Raw genomic sequence first — 19,975 nt, 5'->3', positions numbered from 1 at the left:
ACGCCTCTTTTCCCAGACTCTTCCCTTCAGTGGTGCTGGGCACCCACGGCTTTTTCCCGGGCCCATTGGGATCAGCAAGGCCTCTGCCTGGAGGCAGCAGGATGCTGACTTTGGTGACCCGTTTTCTAGGGACTTGCAGAGACACAATCTCAAGCAAATTTCTTCAGCTGAAGCCTGATCGCCAGCGATAAACTGGGGTCACTACGTGCCCCTCCCACACCAGCTCAGACACACCAGTGAGCCCCAGAGAAGGGCCCAATAGAGAGACTGTCAACGTCTAATACCAGCACTGGAATATTTTATTAGTTCACTGAATTTCTGACAGTGGTTTCCTCAGAGTCATCATGAAGTTCTTGGCACCTTAAAACCACACGTTAAAAGTGTTCGGCTAAGAAATTGATCCTATGCAAAGGGTCTCTGTGAGTCACACCCTCTGTGCATCGGGATGTCACAGAGGACATCACATCGGGATGTCACAGAGCCTTGGTGAAGACAGAAGAACCCATCTGGGAACAATATTATGATGGAGCGGAGCAGGGGATGGGCAGATTTCCCACCACAGGAGCCACCAGGGGTCACGTAATCCTGGTTGCCTCCCAACTCCCACACCGGAGCTGGAACACTGAGTGAATGACCACAGGAAAAAGGAAGGGGGACTTGGGGGCTTTGGGGGCTCTGGGTGGCCACCAGGCTGAGTGAGGAGGTCAGGTAGGGTGGGCAAGTTGGGGGATACGGGGCAGGGGGCTGATCTTGGTGGCCCCCCTGCGGAGGAAGGGCTTGGGAAGGGCAGAGTGAGATCAGAGGGCCCAGGGGTGGATGGACCTCAGCACCAACAGGCAGGGGAGGCCATGACTGCAGCAAAAATCAGGTTTCCTATGTTCATGGTAGCAAGTGACAATGGTCTACAATACTAGGATTTTATCTTCCAGGGGAAATGCTCCCTTCCAGGAGGGTAGCGCTCCCAGCTCCCCACAGGGGATGCTTCTGCTTCAACCTGTACCACCGGGCAGCAGGGACAGTCCCACACAGGTGTGTGCGGCCCGTCGGGTCTGCTGCCCAACAGACGGGCTCTCTGCTGACCCGGGGATGGAGGACAGGGAACGGGGAGACAGGGATGGGGAATGAGCGCACCCACTGCCTGACACCATGTCAGACACTCTGGGACAAATTAGGAGGAGAGCCATCCTGGCCCAGCACTTGGAAGGGCTTCCTATGGGGGGCGTCCTTGGCGCTAGGCCTGGCACTCCAGCCGGGCCACGGCCTGTTTCAGGTCCTGCACAACGAGGTCCACCTCGGCCCTGGTGGTGCTGCGGCCCACGCTGAGCCGGAGCGCGTTCCTGGCCACGTCGAAGGGAATACCACAGCTCAGCAGCACTGGGGATGGCCTGGGGGGTGGTGAGAGCCTGTGTCAGCTCTCTGTGCTCCCTGGGTCTCAGAGGAGATGGAAGCACAACCGAGGGCATCGCCAGAGTTCCTGGCAGCTCTGGCACCCCCCACTTCCCCTCCCTCCCCACCGCCACCAACCCTAGCAGGTGTGCAGATCAAGGGCCAGCGGGCACCCAAGGTGCCCACACACACAGGCCCCGGGCAGAAGCAGCGCAGCCAAGGTCTCTGTCACATTACAGAGCTCCTGAAAGCCACCCACACAAATGCCCCCCTCCCCGTGCACAGGGCTAGGTGGGAGCAGGGACTTGAATCGCTGCAGTTCCTGAGGGTCCGGACCAGAGGCCCCTGCAGAGCAGGGGAGAGAAGGGACAGGGCCCACAGCTCCTGGCCCCCTGCACTCCCCTGGGTGGGTGGTCTCATTCCTATTCCAGGGGGCACCCCCCCTCCCACCCTCACAGGGGCCACATCAGACACCCGCCCCCAACCCAGCTACACCCCAGCCCCTCCTCCTGCCCCTCGTCCCCTCCCCTTCACCTTGTGGCTGGTGAGACCACAGACTACACCCGCCTCAGCAACCCTGTCTGGGAAATGGGCCACACAGATCCCTTCTGGAGGGCTGGGGGAGCATTCTGTGAGCGCCCTCCTGCAGTCCACGCTTGCCCCGCCTCACTGCCCCTGACAGCCACTTGGCCACTCAGGCTGCCACCTGCCGGCTCCTGGCCTCCCCCACCTTCGTGCAGCCCTCCCTGACAGACCTCTGAACCATGACTGGGCCTGGTCATCAGCCCAGCCCTTGGACCCTGGGAGCCCCCTGGCCTGAGGGGCTCATGCACCACGCCAGCCAGACTCCCAGACAGCCCACTGCTGACCATGGCCTGGCTCCTTCTAGGGTCCTGGCAGCCTCACCCAGCACCACACCCAGCTCTGCAGGCCCCCTGCTCATGGTGAGTGAAAAACCGTGGCCCTGCTCTTCCTCCACAGGGTTAGGCCAGTCTCGGGTGCCCGGGCTTCACATCCTCCCCTCCTGCCCTGGCCACAGCCACTCAATGGGGCTGCTCTCCTGGGATCGCCCTGCACTAGGCAGGGCCACCTGGAACCAACCTGTCCTGTCACAACCCTCCCAGAGCCTCTCACTTTCCCAGGACAGAGGGAGCTCCTGCAGCCTGCCTAGCTCCTCCCAGCTGACCCCCACTGAGGCTGCAGCTTCCCCTCCTCCCCTTGGAAGCCCCAGGCCCAGCAGCCTCCTCTGGCCATCTGGCAGACAGGCACTGGATACTGTGGCTCAGGCGCGGGGCACTTACCGGTCCACGTGGTCCGAGTGGCATGCAGCCCCCACGCTGGCCAGCAGCGTCCTGCACTGGGCCAGCACTGCACGCCCTGGGGAGACACGGCATGTGGCTGTGGGCAGAGTATGCCAGCGGGGCCCCACCTGTCCGCCTCCCCTCTGCCCTGCTGCAAGTTTGGAGACTCCCTCCCTTGGGCCCCCTGGGGTTGGGGGGTGGCCCAGGGCCCAGGCTGGCTCATCCCCGGTGACAGTGCAGCAGGATCCAGACAAGATGCTTCCTCCCAGACACGATTCCACCCTAAAATCTGGCCTCGAACATGTTATTTCCGGTCAGTGGCCGAAGAAGACCCCAGAACTCTCATCGGCTGCCTCACTTCCTACTTTGTTGTCCCATGGCTGGGACAACTTAACATCTGTGTTTTCTAGAGGTGGAGACACTGGGGGGCTGTTTTGGTTAAGCCGGAAGGCACGTCCCTCTACTTTCACAAGCACAGATATTAGAGTAATAAAGCCACTGGCCTAATTAAAAGAATCTGTCTCATTTAAATGGACACGGGCCTCACTGAAAACAATACATCTATCCCCACAAACACAGGGGTGAGGACTTGATGTGCTCTTCTTCCCACAGCAAGAAGAGCTGGAGCAGCGGCCAGCAGCGAGGCGGCTTCCCAGTGCAGGGTCCCATCCCCCAGCACAGTGACACCTGCCCAGGGCCAGTCTGGTGCAGACACACAGTGCTCCCCGCGCCATCCAGGGAGACAGAGGGAGCAACCCCCTCTCCCCTAGGAACTTCCCCCAAACCGCTCTGTGCTCTGCGGACGTGCTTCCCTCCTGCTCAGGGCACAGAATTTCCTCTCGGTGGAACACGGCTGGTCAGCGCCCCGGGTGAGCCGTGTTTTGTCTTCTGGATTCCAGCGATCCTGCTGGTCCCCAGGCTGGAGGCAGTTAGCGAGGGAACTGAGAGCCCCACAGGTGTGCACGTCATCCTGACTCTGAGCCAAATTTTAAAGTTGACTGCCTCTCCTCTCCCTGGTCCTCATCACGTCTGTCAAACTTGCTGACGGAAATGGAGGAGGGATCCCAGAATTCAGTCTCATCATCCCTCTCTGCTTCAGTGCTCACGAGTGCGGGGCACAACGGCAAGCCCCCCGGCACCACGTGAAGAGCCCGGGCAGGGAGAGCAGGAAATGGCCAGATCAGTCCCGCCTTCTGGGGACACCCACCCTAGGGGGCTGCTCTGCTACCACCACCCTACACGGGGACCAGGAGACCCTTGTCACCTTGAAGCTGGGGTCCCCGGATGGAAAAGTTGCACGTGTTGGGGAGTCGCTCAGTCCCTGGAAATTGGCTGTTTAGATGGATTCTCTGCTTATCAAATTCAGCCTGAAAAGGCAATGAAGACTTCAGAGATAGTTTCAAAGCGCACACCAGCCTCCCCACTCCCCACCCCCAACTAATGTCTGAGCTTGAGCCTTTTCTGGAAAACAAAATCTCAACCTTGACACATAAATTAATTAGTTCATCCATAAGCATCTATCTATAATAATTACAGGGACCCCCTAGAAAGCAAAATTAATAGGAGAAAAAAATTCCAAATACGTGTGACCCTCCACCATACGACCACCGAAAAACCAAGCTCCAGTGTATTCCTAACATGCCTCTTTGAAGATTAGCCACTTGTCCAGCGCCCACCTTGGGGACTCTGGGGGGCTCTCCTGACTCAGGCTTCTGTCCTCTAGCCTCTACCCTGACTGGAGTAGTCCCCAGGGTCCCCGGACCAAGTTCCAAACAACCCCCATCCTCATCCTGGATGCTGCCTGGGGCGGTACCAACCCGGACCCTCAGCTTGCTGGAGGAAGCATGGGACCCCCAGACTTCAGGCTGCCCCACTCTCACGGGCCCCAGGCTCACCACCAGCCGCTCCTCCAGGTAGTCTCGAACATCTCTCATGTGGGCCTCATAAGCCTCGCAGTTCCTAGTCACCAGCTCAGCGGCCTGGGGACAGGGACGGCGGCAATGTGAGACAGCATGTTCAACTGTCATAAAGCAAGGAGAATAAAACAGCCTTCCAGAGCAGAGGTGAGATTTCCTGATGATAGAGAAGTGACATTTCCTCAACTGCTCTCTTCCTGGAACATCGGGGACCGTTGGTATTTACTGAGTGCGGCCAGGAGACGGGGGGCGGGGGGGGAGGCTTGATAGGAGCCTGAGAAGGGTTATCTTCCCTTGTTCAGCAGGAATTTACTTTACCAGGTGCTTCCAGCTACCTCCAGGCACCAGAGATAACTGCCCGTGATAGCAAAGAGCACTCCCAGTTCTCAAGGCACAACCAGCCCAGAGACCAAGGGCGGAAGGGAAGAGGGAACAGCATCATACCGAATGAGGAGAGCACTCTGGCGGGTGCACGGGTCACGCAGGGTGGGCATGAAGCTGACAGTGCATGAGCTAGGGTGCTCATGGCCATGGTGAAGGAAGAGGCAAGTGCACTCCTGGGATGGAGTGACCAAGGGGGACAGGGCCCCAGCACCCCACAACAGGTGGGGTCAGGCACTAAGTGCAGCAGCACAGATGCACGTGGGTTTAAGAAAGAGGCGAGATGCCCTGACTTGCACATGTAATGATCATTCTGGTTGCTGTGCAGAGTGGAAGGGACCACGGCAGGCGTCCAGATTGCAGATGGGGACGACCGGGTCCAGAGTCAGTGGCCACAGAGACACAGAAGACACAGATCTTGACATCTTGTGGAGACAGGACAGACAGACTGCCTGCTCATCAGTGAGGGAGCCAAGGACCAGGTGGGACTGAGGCACTGCCTAGACTTCCACAGTGAGGTCCAGGATGGCAGGAGGCAGGATGGGGAGGGAAGGAAAACAGGGAGGACACACACACACACCCATGGGCCCGGAGGGAATGTCCAATAAGCAGGCGGGGACCTTCGTCTCTCAGAAGAAAGGTCAGGACCTGCCCTGAGATGCCAAGTTCAAAGCCCTGAGCACAGGCTGGTGGAGCTGCAGGACAGGGTGAGTGCCACAAGGGAGCAGCTGTGGACAGGAGGCCGGGACGATTCTGGGAGGCCCCTGGCAGGTGAGGAGGCCAATGCCTGGCCAGGGCAGAGGAGAAACCAGCCAGAGTGAGGCACATGGTGAAACCTGGGACTTAGGCCTGGAGTCTGAGGGGGTCTGGGCAGGCCAGTGCATGGGCCTGAGCCCTGACCTGTGGGCTCTGACGCCGACTCCAGGTAGCCAGTGTCAGAATCGAGTTCAAGAGTGGGACGCCTGGCTGGTGCCACAGACCTGCCCTGTGGGGGAACCTGCCCCCTACCCCATGTCCAGGGTCGGGAGTCCTGTGCGCCGGGCGGGCAAGTGGGAGTAAAGGCGACTGGGCCCGGGGAAGACTCCAGTTCTCCCGAACCGGAGACAAAGCGCTGGCTCCATGAGCCCCGGCTCACCGAGGCTTACCTTCCCAAGGCCGGCAATCATCGGCGTATTCTCTGTCCTGCAAGAGACAAGGGAGTCAGTCCTATTTCCACTCAGAGCAATGAACCAGTGTCCCAGGATGGAGTCTGGTCTGTTAAAGTCATGAGTTCAGCTGGAACCAGAATCACACCTGCACCTTTCCCAGGCAGGGGCCGCGTGCTCGCCTCCGTGGCGGTTGCGGCCCCCCAACCCTCCAATGCTAAGCTTCCTTGGTCCAGGCACCATCGCCATGGCCCACCTGGGGCAACCCTGGGACAATCCCTGGGTGTCCTCAGGGATGATTCTGTCTGGACCCTTCTCCTGTGCAGTAACCCCTCCTCCAGCTGCAGAGCCAGGGCCCCCCTGTCGAACCCAGCAAGGGTCAGAGAGCCCAATTCCACTCTGTTCCCATCAGCTGGCCAATCAGTTGCGCTCTTGACTGTCACGTGGAATGAGTCGTGGGTTACTAAACACTGTGCATGTGCAGGAAGGGGCTGCGGGACCCCTGCAGACCGGAGGCTCACACTCCGACCTAACAAGCTGAAAACACAACTCTTCACTCTATTTTCAAGAAAAACAAAATAAATCGCTAACGTCATAATTTTCTGAATTTTCAGTTTGGGCTGAAGTTTGCTTAAACCTTTGGAGCTGGCTGCTGCTCACTGACCAGCAGATAACAAGATAAGCAAACAGGAACACAGGGCATTACAGGTAACGTGATCCTGCTGATCTCCCTTTGACAAGTTCATTGGTCAGTTCTGTTCCTGGAGACAGGTTCTGGCACCTGGGGTGGTCTGGGGAAGAGCAAGGAGCTCTGCGTGGAGAATCCAGATGTCTGAGCTTGTCCTATACATGGAGTCCTAATGCCATCCCCTCTCTGGGTCTCACACCCCTCATCCGCGGGATAGCATGGCCAGACCAAGAGCATCCCTCAAGGTCTCTGCCTTGTGAGTGCCTGGAGGGGCTGCCCAGGTGGAAGAGAGGGGACTCTGTGTAGAACCCGGCACCTGTCCCATCCTCCCTACCCCCAAGCATTCCGTCAGCCACCTCTGCCTCCGTCTGGAGTCCTGCAAACCCTGCTTCCCACTCCCAGTCCACACACTGAGCCACCCTATTAGGGCTTCCTGAACACATGGTGTTCTACTTCTTCTTCTTTTTTAATTAATTTTCATTAATATATGTGATTATGTTAATCACATATATTAATATGTGATTAAAAGAAATAATACAGAGACATCCTGTGTACCCATTACTCAGCTTCTCCCCAGTAACACTGTAGTACAAGAGCACAATCAGGATACAGATGAGATACAGAACATTTCCACCACCTCAAAGGTCCCTCCTGTCAGCCTTTTATACTCAGACCTGCTTGCCTTCGGCCCCACACCTTCCTTAGCCACGGGCAGCTGCTAATCTGTTCTCCATCTCTAATTCCATCATTTCAAGAATGTCGTGTAGATGGAACCCGAGTTATCATTTTGGGGGACAGGCTTGTTCCACTCTGCATCATTCTGTGGACATTCCTTCCAGGCTATTGTGCGCATCAGCAGCTACTCCCTTTCCATTACTGAGCAGTGTCCATGCAAACTGTGCCGCAGCCTGTTAAGTCTCATTAAAGGATATCTGGGCCCCTTGCAGTTGGCGGCCATTGCCAATAAAGCTGCTAGACACACTTGTGCTCAGGCTCTTGTGTGAACTCAAGTCTTCATGTCTCTAAGTGTCCAGGAGTAAAATTCCTAGATGGGATGGTGGGTGCATATCTAGTTTTAGGAGAAAATGCCAAACTGTCTTCCACAGCTGCTGTCCCATGGCCATTCCTATCGGCCACGTTTGAGTGAAACATCTGTGTCATCAGTGCACTCTGTGTTGTCTCTGGTTTTTGTTTTAGCCGTTGTGGTAGGTGTGATGTCTCACTGTGGTTTTAATTTGCATTTCCCTAACAGCTAAAAATGTTCAAGGTCTTCTCACATGCTTATTTGCTATATGTCTATCCTCTTTGGTGAAATGTCTGTGACTGTCTTTTGCCCGTTATGTGACTGAATTGTCTGGGGGTGTTGGCTGTTGAATTTTGAGAGTTTCCCTTATGTATTCTAGATACTAGTCCCTTGAGGATATATTCTAGTGCATAGCTTGTCTCCTCTTAAATTATTTTGCAGGGTGAATGGTTTAAATTTTGATGAAGTTCAAGTACCAATTTTCCCTTTTATGGACGTTTTTGGTACCAAGTCTAAGATTTCTTTGCTGAGGCCTAGAGCCTGAGGATGTTTTCCTGGGTTTTTTTTCCCTCTAAAAGTTTAAAGTTTTTTCCTTCACATATAAGTTCACATGTATCCTGAGTTAATATTTTACAAGGTGTGAGACTTGGGTTGAGGATCATCTTCTGCCTAAGGATGTCTAATTGCTCCGGTGCCATCTGTTAAGAGTGTCTTTCCTCCACCAAATTACTTTAATATCTTTGTCAGAAAATCATGTGGGCATATTTCTGGTTGTATCTATTCTGGTCCACTGGTCTGCTTGCTGGGCTTTGATAGAAATTGGGCTAAACTGATTTATCAATTTGGGGAGAACTGACCTTTACAATATTGAGTCTTTTGACCCATGAACATAGTATGTCTCTCCATGTATTTCGATCTTTGCTTTCTTTTAGCCACATTAGTAGTTGTCAGCTTTCAAGTCCTATATCTGAATATTTCTGAGTGATTATCAATCGTACTGTATTTTTAAATTTTGTTGTTCAGATGTTCATTACCAGAATGCAGAAATAGAATCAATTTTTGTATGTTTCTCTGATAACCTGTGATCTTGCTGAATTCACTTATCAGTCCTAGGAGTTTTCTTATCTGTTCCTTGGGACAGAGACCATCATGTGATCTACAAAAAGGGGCAGTTTTACCTCTTCCTTTCCAAACTGTATTCCTTATATTTCCTTTTCTTGACTTCTGCACTGACTAGAACTCCTAGCCCTGCTGAAAAAGAAGTGAGAATGGGCATCCTCGTCTTGCTCCTGGTCATAGCAGTAGAACATTCAGGCCTTTACTGTTGAGTAAAGGCCTACACTGTTGAGTGTAATATTGACTATAGGATTTTTTTCTAAATGCTCTTTCCAAGCTGAAGTTCCCCTCTAGTCATACTGTGAGGTTTTTTTTAAAATAAATTAATGTTAAATCTTATTAATGCTTTTTCTGCATTAAATTGTGTTATTTTTCTTCTTTTTTAAAGTAGGCTTCATGCCCAGTGTGGAGCCTAGCATGGGGCCTGAACTCACAATCCTGAGATCAAGACCTGAGCTGAGATCAAGGATCAGATGCTTAACCGATGGAGTCACCCAGGTACCCCAATTTTTCTTCTTTAATATGCTACATTACATTGATTGATTTTGAAATACTGAAACAGCCTTGCATCCTTGGAATAAACTCCATCATGATGCATATATTATTTTTTATATATTGCTGAATTCCACTTGCTAATATTTTGTTAAAAACTTCTGATTCTAAATTCATGAGAGATATGTGGTTCATAGTTTTATTTTTTTGTACCATCTTTATCTGGTTTTAGTATAAATTGATAAAATGAACCAGGGAAATGTTTCCTCCTCCTATTTTTCTGGAAGAGACTGCATAGAAATGGTGTTAATTCTTTAAATGTTTGGCATGAGGGCGCCTGGGTGGCTCAGTGGGTTAAACCGCTGCCTTTGGCTCAGGTCATAATCTCAGGGTCCTGGGATCGAGTCCCGCATCGGGCTCTTTGCTCAGCAGGGAGCCTGCTTCCCTCTCTCTCTCTCTCTGCCTGCCTCTCTGTCTACTTGTGATCTCTGTCTGTCAAATAAACAAATAAAATCTTTTAAAAAAAATGTTTGGCATGATTTTCCTGTGAAATTATCTGGACCTAGAGATTTCTTTTGGGGGAGTTTTAAAATTACAAAGTTAATTTCCTTTTCCTAATAATTATAAAGCTATTTAAATGATCAAGTGTTGGGGTGCCTGGGTGGCTCAGTGAGTTAAAGCCTCTGCCTTCGGCTCAAGTCATGATCCCAGGGTCCAGGGATCGAGCCCCGCATTGGGGCTCAGCAGGGAGCCAACTTCCTCCTCTCTCTCTGCCTGCCTCTCTGCCTACTTGTGATCTCTGTCTGTCAAACAAATAAAATCTTTAAAAAAAAATTATCAAGGTGAGTTGTTATTAGGTGAGTTGTGGTAATTTTCAAAAAAAAATTATTTATTTATTTATTTATTTGACAGAGATCACAAGTAGGCAGAGAGGCAGGCAGAGAGAGAGGAAGGAAAGCAGGCTCCCTGCTGAGCAGAAAGCCCGATGCGGGGCTCGATCCCAGGACCCTGAGACCATGACCTGAGCCGAAGGCAGAGGCTTTAACCCACTGAGCCACCCAAGCGCCCCTGAGTTGTTGTAATTTGTTTTTTGATAAAGTATTCCACTTCATCTGAATTGTCAAATTTGATATCGGCAATATATTTCTTCCTTCCTTTTTTTGTCAGTCTTCCTAGATGTTTATCAGGTTTTTAAAAATTATTTTTTCTTTTCATTCCAGTATACTTAACATACATTGTTATGTTAGTTATAAGTGTACAATATAGTGAGGGATTTGTCAGTTTTCTCAATATTTCTAAAAGGCTATTTCTTCAATTATTTTTTAAATATTATTTTTGTGTTCAGGGTGTCTGGGTGACTCAACTGGTTCAGCTCCTGACTTTTGATTTTGGCTTGGGTTATGATCACAGGGTCATGGGATCAAGCCTTCCAAAAGACTCTGCACTAAGCAGAGAATATCATCCTCTGCCCCTCCCACTGTTCTCATTCTCTCTCACTAAAAAGAAATACAATATTTAAAAAATTATTCTCGTTTTCAATTTCACTAATTTCTGTTCTCTAGTATTTCCTTATGTTTGGTTTGGAGTTATTTTGCTCTACTTTTTTTTTTTTTTTTAAAGATTTTATTTATTTATTTGACAGAGCGAGATCACAAGCAGGCAGAGAGAGAGGAGGAAGCAGGCTCTCTGCTGAGCAGAGAGCCCGATGTGGGCCTCGATCCCAGGACCCTGAGATCATGACCTGAGCCAAAGGCAGCGGCCTAACCCACTGAGCCACCCAGGCGCCCTGCTCTACTTTTTCTAAGTTTTTCAGGTGAAAGCTTATTGACTTCAGAGTCATCTTTTTTTTTTTTTTCAATTAAGATTTATTTATTTATTTATTTATTCTGGGAGTGCCTGTCAGTAGGGGAGGGGCAAAGGGACAGGGAGAGAGAGAACTCAAGCAGACTCCCCACTGAGCTCAGAGCCCAATATGGGGCTTGACCTCAAGACCCTGATATCATGACCTGGGATGACATCAAGAGTCAGATGCTTAACTGACTGAGCCACCCAGGTGCCCCAAGAGTCATCATCTTTTTTAACACATACATTCAGTGCTATAAATTTCCCTCTCAGCCAGGCTTTAGCTGTCTCACAAATTTTGATAAGGAGTATTTTCATTTTCATTCATTTCAATGTATTTAATTTTTTTGAGCCTTCTTGTTTGACCCATGGTTTATGGTTTATGTAGAGGGTGTTGTTTGTTTCTAAGTGTTTGGAGATTTTCCTATACCTTCCAGTTATTGATTTCTGGTTTGAGTTCACTGTGATGAAAAACACTCTGTATGATTCCAGTTCTTCAAATGTAATGGTTTGTTTAATGACACAGGACATGGTCTATCTTAGTGCATCTTCTGTGACTCTTGTAAAGAATATGTATTTTGGGGACACCTGGGTGGCTCAGTCTGTTGATCATCTGCCTTCGGCTCAGGTCATGATCCCATCATCTTAGGACCCAGTCCTGCATCAGGCTCCTTGCTCAGTGGGGATCCTGCTTTCCCCTCCGCCTGCTGCTCCCCACTGCTTGCACTTTCTCTCTCTCTCACTCTTTCCCTGGAAACAAATAAAATCTTAAAATTAAAAAAAAAATACGTATTTTGCTGTTGCTTGAATCTGTTGTAGGGTGAAATGTTCTAAACACCTCAGTTAGGTCCTGTTGGCTTTTGGCTGTTAGTGAGTTCTTCCATATCCTGCCTGATTTTATCTAGTTGTTGTATCCACTGTGGAGGGAAGTCTCTATCTGTAATTGTGGATTTGTCTGTTTCTCTTTTCAGTTCAATGTTTTTGCCCCTCATACTCTGCAGTTCTGTTGTGTACACCATCATCATTTAGGATTGCTAGGCCTTCTTGGTGGACTGACTCGCATCAGTATATAATGTCCCCTTTGTGTCTCTGGTAATTTGCTCTGCTCTAGAGTCTCCTTTATCTAATATATAGCCATTCCTGCTTTCCTTTGATTAATGTTTTTTTGACACATATTTTTCCAGTTTAAAATTTCAACCTCCCTCTATCAATATATTTGAGGTGAGTTTCTTATAGGTATCACATATAGTTGACCCCTGAACAACCCAGGTTTGAACTGCAATAAATGTATTTTCTTCTCTTTACAATTATCTTAACATTTTCTTTTTGCTAGCATACTTTATCAGGAGGAAATAATATATAATAAATATAACACACAAAATAATGTGTTAACTGATAACTTATGTTGTCAGTAAGGCTTCCTGTCCACAGTGGGCTATTAGCAGTTAAGCTTTATGAGGTTAAAAGTTACACGGAGATTTTCAACTGTGCAGTGTGCAGTGCACACTAATCCCTATTTTGTTCAAGGGTCAACTGCAGTTGGGGCTTTTTTAGTTTTTTTTTAACATTTATTTGAGAGAGAACAAGAGCACGCACACACAAACACAAGTGAAGGGAGGGGCAGAGGGAGAGAATCTTAAGCAGACTCCCTGCTGAGCATGGAGCCGGATACAGGGCTCAATCTCATGACCCATGAGACCATATACTTTGCTTACCCTGCTCTTTCTTTCTTCTGATATTCCAGTTTCCCTTCTTTTACTACTTCTTTTCTGGCTTCTCTCTCCCTCTCTCTGCCTACTTGTGGTCTCTGTCAAATAAATAAATAAAATCTTTAAAAAAAAATTAAACTTCTTTTAATCATTTTCAGCATAGGTCTTCTGGTGAAAAATTCTGTTAGTTTTCCTTTATTTGAGACTGTTTTGATTTTTCCCTTTATTTCTGAAGGATATTTCTTCTGTGTATAGGATTCTGGCTTGACAAAGCTTTCAACACTTGCAAAATATTGCATCACTTCCTTCTGGACTCCAAGGTTTCTGATGAGAAATACACTGCTATTTGAATTATTTTTACCCTGTAGGAAAGGTGTCATTTTTTCCCTCTGCTTTCAAGATTTTTTTCTTTGCCTTCCATTTTTGGAAGTTTAACTATGTGCCTTGGCATGGATTTCTAGTGGTTTCTCCTGCTTGATGTTTGTTCAGTTTCTTGAATCTGTAGGTTTATGTCTCTTGCCAAATTTGGGACATTTTTAGCCATTATTTTTTCAAGTTCTTTTTCATCCCACCTTTTCTCCTCTCTTCCTAGGATGCTTGTTAGATCTTCTGCTACTATCCCCAGAAGGTCCCTGAGGTATGTTGTTTATCTTTTTTTTTTCCCCCTCCAGTCTAGTTCCTCCCTGTTGTTTAGATTGGGTAATTCTATTGTTCTCTCTCAGTTCAAGGGTTCTTTCCTTGAGCTGCACCTGTAGAACATCCACTGTGCTTATTTTAGTCGCTGTAGTTTTTAGTTCTAAAATTTGCACTTAGCTCTTCTTTATATTCTCTTTGTCCTTGTTGACACTTTCATGCATTTCAAGTATGTTTATAATTGTTCATTGAAAAATTTTTCCTGTGTCTGCCTGAAAATCTTTGTCAGATAATTCTAACATATTTGTCATCTCAGTGTCAGTACTGGAATCTATTCTCTCTCTCTCTTTTTTTCTTTTTTTAAAAATTCAATTTAAGATCTTTTTTGTTCTTGATATGTTGAATGGTTTTCAATTGAAACCTGGACATTTTCATATTATGTTATGAGAGTCTGGATGTTACTTAACCCTTCTGTTTTAGCTGGCTTTTTTTTTTGATGCTGCTGTGGCAGGGAGAGGATTATGCCAGTTCATTGCTTCCAGGTGGAGGTTCCCTACTCAGCCTGTGTCAACACACTAGGGGGAGGACATACCTTGGCAGTAAAGCTGTGGATGGAAGCCCTTGTGGTCTCCACTGACACCACAATGGGGATACCTCATTACTGGCTGGCAAGGATGAAAGTCCTGGCTCCCTGGCAGACCCTCTCTGACACACCTGGTGTGGGTATGGGAACATCTTGTCACAGGCTGCAGTTGAAAGTGTGGGCTCCCTATTCTGCCTTTGCTGGCATGGGTAGGGATGGCAGCAGTTTACCATGTGGTGATTGGCCAGTGGAAAGTGGGTATTGTGTAAAAGTTCTCTGTCTGAGTGCTGGGAAATGTGTCAGCCTGACAATTCACAGGCCTGTATCCCTGGGACTAATAATACATTATATGTTAATTTTAAAAAAGGTCTCTGTCTGGCTAAGCTGTCCTGCTCCTGGTCCACTGTCCAGAGAGAGTTGGTTTTGGTTGGACATTTTTTTCTGTCCTCAGTGTTTCTGAGTTACAGGCTTTCTCAGCTCTTAGTCAGGGATAAAAGAGGTGAATGAACACCCAGGGAACCCACTACCATGCTGTTCCTGTTTCTCCTTGTTGGAATGTCTGATAAAAGGTGTGGCCCTGGCACCACCTCATTCCCCGGGTACAATGTCAGCTTATATCACAGGGACACAGGAGCTGTCAGAAAGGAAGCTAGGTGCTTCTGTGCAACTCTGCTCATCCCATCATCATAAGAACAGCAGAACATCTCGGCCAGGAGGCCTCCAGCTTTGAATCACCCCAACAGAGACTGAAGATCTGTAAATGTGCAGAACCCATCAATGGAGTAAATTCGGACTCAGCAGTGATGTAGAAAGTGCCATTACAGTTCTTCCAAGAGACAAGGAAAAGCTACCGCCCTCCAAGCCAACAGTTGGGCTGGTAGGTCAGAGACTTCATTAACCTTCTATCTTACCCTGGCCTGAAATTCCGTTCTTGTCCACCTCCAAACAGCATAGGGTACAGAGGTGTAAGTTCACCAAGCCCTCGGACATAAAGTGCTCCAATCCTGGGACCGTAGAACTGAAAGGAAAAATCAGCCATTTATTCAACAAGAACCTTCTGAGTTCCCACTTTGTATGCACTTTGAGTGCTTAGAAGCACAAGAGAAAGACTCTGTGTCTTTCCCGGTAGCTGTGCTACCCATCACCACTCCAGACATGTTAGAGTCACAAACCTTGGGGGTGCAGGGCAGAGCCTGGACTCTTGTTCCTAGCCTGAGAGGGTTGACTGCACATCACAGAACAGAATTTGTAAAAGGAGATGGGCTGGAACTTGAGACTGTCAAGGGTTTTTCCTGGGTAGGACTCCATGTTTTCAAACTGACAGTGCAAAAATCATTAAGTGCCACAGTATCAGGTCAGCACACAAACTCCTTCAGAAACTAGCTGAGCACCATGCCTCAACACAGAGGACTAAAAATATTTCAGGTCCTAGTCAGCTGCCAAAAAGATGAGCAAAGTCTCAGAAGGGTGTTCACTCTTGTTTACTGTTTTCACTACCACCTTGAAGACAAGAGCTGCTATAACCAAACCTTTGCATTCAGAAGTTGCACTTTAAATCAAGTTAGAGAAAGCAACATCTTGAATCTCTCATCTTCCATCCTGGGGGTGGGGCCTATGAGTGGGCTGATGAGGGGTCTACAGGCACTCTCTGCCCAATGCAGAGATTGCTCAGTATCTGGCTGAAGTCACCTGTCTCCTGTCTCACCTGAGGCCTCCACACCCCTCCACAGCTCTGCCTGGCCACCCCCCTCTTATCCCAGGTTGGGTTACTGCTGGTCTCTCCTCCTGCCACTCGTGAGGGTGGGAGCTGCAAGTTTTGTCACTTTGTCCCCTGAGAGCACTGGACAACAAATGGATGATTGCTGGTGCTGTGGTTCTGCTCTAAGGTGAGCCTTGAAGTCATGGAGGGAAGGAGGCCTCTGTGGATGCACCTTGTGCCCCACGATGGTCAGGAAGTCCACGCCCAGGTCCTCCACGTCCACGCGCCGTTTCCCCAGGGCCTGTGCCGCGTCTGTGTGTAGCAGAATGACAGGCAGCCCGGAAGTTGCCCGCTTTTGGTTCAGGGCTTTAATTCGCTGACTGATTTCAGAGATGGGCTGAAGTAGGGGAAGAAAAAAAAAAAAGAGTTGAATATATTGCTTTGATTTCATGAAAACTGAATGAAAGAAATCAGGAGTCATTAATGAGGAGAGGAGGAAGAAGAGGGAAGAGGAGGAGGAAGGAGGGAGGAAAAGAAAGGAAAGGAAGGGAGGAGGAAGTAAGAAAGAAGAAGGAAGAAGGAAGGGAGGAAGAAGGAGGAACAATGAAGGAGGAAGGAAGAAGGAAGAAGGAAGGAAGAAAGAAGGATGAAGAAAGAAGATGAAGACAATGACAAAGACGAAGATGACAAAATGAAGAGGACAAAGACAACGAAAATAAAGAAGAAGAAGAAGAAAAAGAAGAGGCCTCGGGAGAGATGCATGAGAATATAAAGTAGAGCCTGAGCCCCCTTCATTCCTACTAGACTTTTTTTTCCCTCCTCACTAGATTTTCTTAGAAGGATAACTAACTCAGGGCACCTGGGGTGGCTTAGTTGGTTAAGTGTCTGTTTTCGGCTCAGGTCATGATCCTGGGGTCCTGGGATTGAGTACCATGTCAGGCTCCCTGCTGAGCAGGGAGTCTGCATCTCCCTCTGCCTGTCATAGCCCCTGATTGTTCTCTCTCTCTCTCTCTGACAAATAAATACATGAAATCTTTGGGGGGGGAGGGGAAGGATAACCAACTCACCATGATGACACCCGTCTCGTTATTGGCCAGCATGATAGTCACGAGGCACGTGGCTGGGCGGACAGCTGCCAGGATGTCCTCAACCTCCACCTGACCATTCACCTTGGACACTGGCACAAAGGTGACTGCTGAGGGAAAAACACATAAACCAAGGTTAATCTTATAAAATAACCTGTTTGGGAAGTTCATTTAGATACAGCCTAAGAAAAGCATTCTCCACATTTTAAAAGTAATTTATTGTAAAAGTTCAGGAAATGATAAGGGCCCACAAGGAGGTAATACACTTTTAGTCCACAAGAGCATCTATTTAAATTTTTTTTAAAAAATTTAATTCCAGTATAATTGACATATAGTGTTATATTAGTTCTGGGTCTACAATATAGTGATTCAATACATCTATCCATTACTCACTGCTCTTTATGGTAAATGGACTCCTAATCCCCATCACCTATTTCCCCCATCCCTCCACCCACATGCCCTCTGGTAACCATCACTGTGTTCTTTATATTTAAGTCTGATTTTTGGGTTTGTCTCTTTTTTAATTTGCTTGTTTTCTTAATTAAATGTCACATATGAATGAAACTATATAGTATTTGTCTTTCTCTGACTTATTTCACTTACTACTATATGTCTAGATCTATCCATGTTGTTGCAAATGGCAAGATTTCCTTCTTTTTTATGGCTGAGTAATAGTCCATTATATACACCACATCTTCTTCCATCTATCAGTGGAGACTTGGGGTGCTTCCATGTCTTTGCTATTGTAAATAATGCTGCAATAAACATAGGGGTGCATATATCTTTTTTCAAATTAGTGTTTTCATATTCTTTGGGTAAATACCCAGTAGTGTGATCACTGGATCATATGATAACTCTACTTCTAATTTTTTAAGGAACCTCCATACTGTTTTCCACAGTGGCTGCATCAATTTGCATTCCCACCAACAATACACAGGTTTTCTTTTTGCTCACATTCTTGCCAACCTTGTTTCTTGTGTCTTTGATATTAGCTATTCTGACAGATGTGAGGTGATATATCATTGTAGTTTTGATTTTCATTTCCCTGATGATGAGTGACATTGAGTATATTTTCATCTGTCTGTTGGCCATCTGGATGTCTTTTATAGAAAAATGTCTGTTCATTGTTTTAACTTGATTATTTGGGGTTTTTTTGGTGTTGAATTGTATGAGTTCTTTGTATATTTTGGATATTAACATTTTATCAGATGTCATTTGCAAATACCTCCTTCCATTCAGTAGGTTGTCTTTTCGTTTTATTGATTGTTTCCTTTGCTGTGCAAAAGCTTTTTATTTTGGTGTAGTCCCAACAGTTTATTTTTGTTTTTGTTTTTCTTGCCTAAAGAGACGTATCTTGAAAGAAGCTGCTATGCCAATGTCAAAGAAATTACTGACTGCTCTCTCTTCTAGGATTTGTATGTTTGAGTCTCACATTTAGGTCTTTAATCCATTTTGAGTTAATTTTTGCATAGGGTGTAAGAAAGTGGACCAGTGTCATTCTTTTGCATGTAGCTGTCCAGTTTCCCCAACACCATTTGTTGAAGAGACTGTCTTTTTCCCATTGCATATTCTTTCCTGCTTTATTGAAGATTAATTGACCACACAGTTGTGGGTTTATTTCTGGGGTTTCTATTCTGTTCCATAGATCTATGTGTGTATTTTTGTGCCAGTACCATACTGTTTTGATTACTTCAACTTTGTAGTGTATCTTGAAATCTGGGATTGTGTTACCTCTGGCTTTGTTCTTCTTTTTCAAGATTCCTTTGGCTATTTGGGGTCTTTTGTGTTTCCATACAAATTTTAGGATTGTCTTCTTTAGTTCTGTGAAAAATGCTATTGGTATTTTGATAGAGATTGCATTAAATCTGTAGATTGCTTTGGGAAGTACGGACATTTTAACAAATTTGTTTTCCCAATTCATGAGCATGGACTGCCTTTGGATTTGTGTCATTTTCAATTTCTTTTAACAACTTTAGTTTTCAGAGTACAGGTCTTTTACCACTTTGGTCAGGTTTATTCCTAGGTATCTTACCATTTCTGGTGCAACTGTAAATGAGACTGTTTTCTTCATTTTTCCTCCTGCTGCTTCATTATTAGTATATAGAAATGCTATGGGATTCTGTATTTTGTATTCCACGACTTTACTGAATTTGTTCATCAGTTCTAGTAGTTTTTTGGTAGAGTTGTTAGTGTTCTCTATATAGAGTATCATGTCGACTGCAAATAGTGAAAATTTTACTTCTTCCTTACCAACTTAGATGACTTTTCTTTTTCTTTCTTTTTTTTTTTTTTTTTTTGTCTGATTGCTGTGGCAAGGACTTTTAGTACTGTTTATTTTTTGCATACCTACTACTGGTTTTTGATTTGTGGTTACAGTTAGGCTTAAATATAACATCTTATGCATAATAGCATTTTGTAATAAGTTGATGGTTGAACTCATTCTTAAATCACTAAATTTTTCCTCCTCTCCCCCAACACATTTTAAGTATGTGGCATCATACTTTACATCCTTTTATTTTATGAATCCTTTGACTGGTTTTTATATATATACTTAATTTACTGCTTTTGTGCTTCCTACTTTTCTTATTCGTATTTATGGTTTTTCTTTTCTACAAAGAGAGTCTCCTCCCCTTTAAAATTTCTTATAGGGCTGGTTAGGTGCTAGTGAATTCTTTTAACTTTTGTTTGTCTGTGAAACCCTATCTCTCTTTTTATTCTGAATGACAGACTTGCTGGATAGAGTTTGTTTGGCTGCAGGATTTTTTCTTTCAGCACTTTGAAAGTATCATGCCACTCTCTTCTGGCCTGCAAAATTTCTGCAGAAAAATCAGCTCACAGCCTGATTGGGTTTCCCTGGTATGTAACTGTTTCATCTTATTGCTTTTACAATTACTTCTTTATCACTACTTTTTTGTCATTTTAAATGCTATGTATCTTGGTGTGGACCTACTTGCGTTGATTTGGTGGGAGCTGTC

The 19,975-nt window shown here is 46.8% G+C and overlaps 1 protein-coding gene across 5 annotated transcripts in view; it reads right to left on the bottom strand.

Moving 5' to 3' along the window:
• Positions 1–281: 281 nt before the first annotated feature.
• SCLY (selenocysteine lyase) overlaps positions 282–19,975 on the bottom strand; it is a 36,994-nt gene continuing 17,300 nt past the window's right edge. For 4 of the 5 annotated variants that reach the window (XM_044241945.1, XM_044241946.1, XM_044241948.1 and 1 more), the window contains exons 5-12: positions 16,983–17,110; positions 16,148–16,312; positions 15,128–15,234; positions 6,130–6,166; positions 4,583–4,666; positions 3,952–4,054; positions 2,688–2,763; positions 282–1,385 (exon numbers count right to left, since the gene is read on the bottom strand). In XM_044241945.1, coding sequence (XP_044097880.1) covers positions 1,232–1,385; positions 2,688–2,763; positions 3,952–4,054; positions 4,583–4,666; positions 6,130–6,166; positions 15,128–15,234; positions 16,148–16,312; positions 16,983–17,110 — 854 coding nt within the window. In that variant the 3' untranslated portion in view covers positions 282–1,231. The remainder of the gene's footprint in view (positions 1,386–2,687; positions 2,764–3,951; positions 4,055–4,582; positions 4,667–6,129; positions 6,167–15,127; positions 15,235–16,147; positions 16,313–16,982; positions 17,111–19,975) is intronic. The other variant, XM_044241947.1, reaches the window with a different exon arrangement.

Source organism: Neovison vison, chromosome 3 (assembly GCF_020171115.1).
Source record: "Neovison vison isolate M4711 chromosome 3, ASM_NN_V1, whole genome shotgun sequence".
Taxonomy (NCBI): Eukaryota; Metazoa; Chordata; class Mammalia; order Carnivora; family Mustelidae; genus Neogale; species Neogale vison.
Note: the sequence above shows the minus strand (reverse complement) of the source record. Positions and strands in the feature narration are given on the sequence as shown.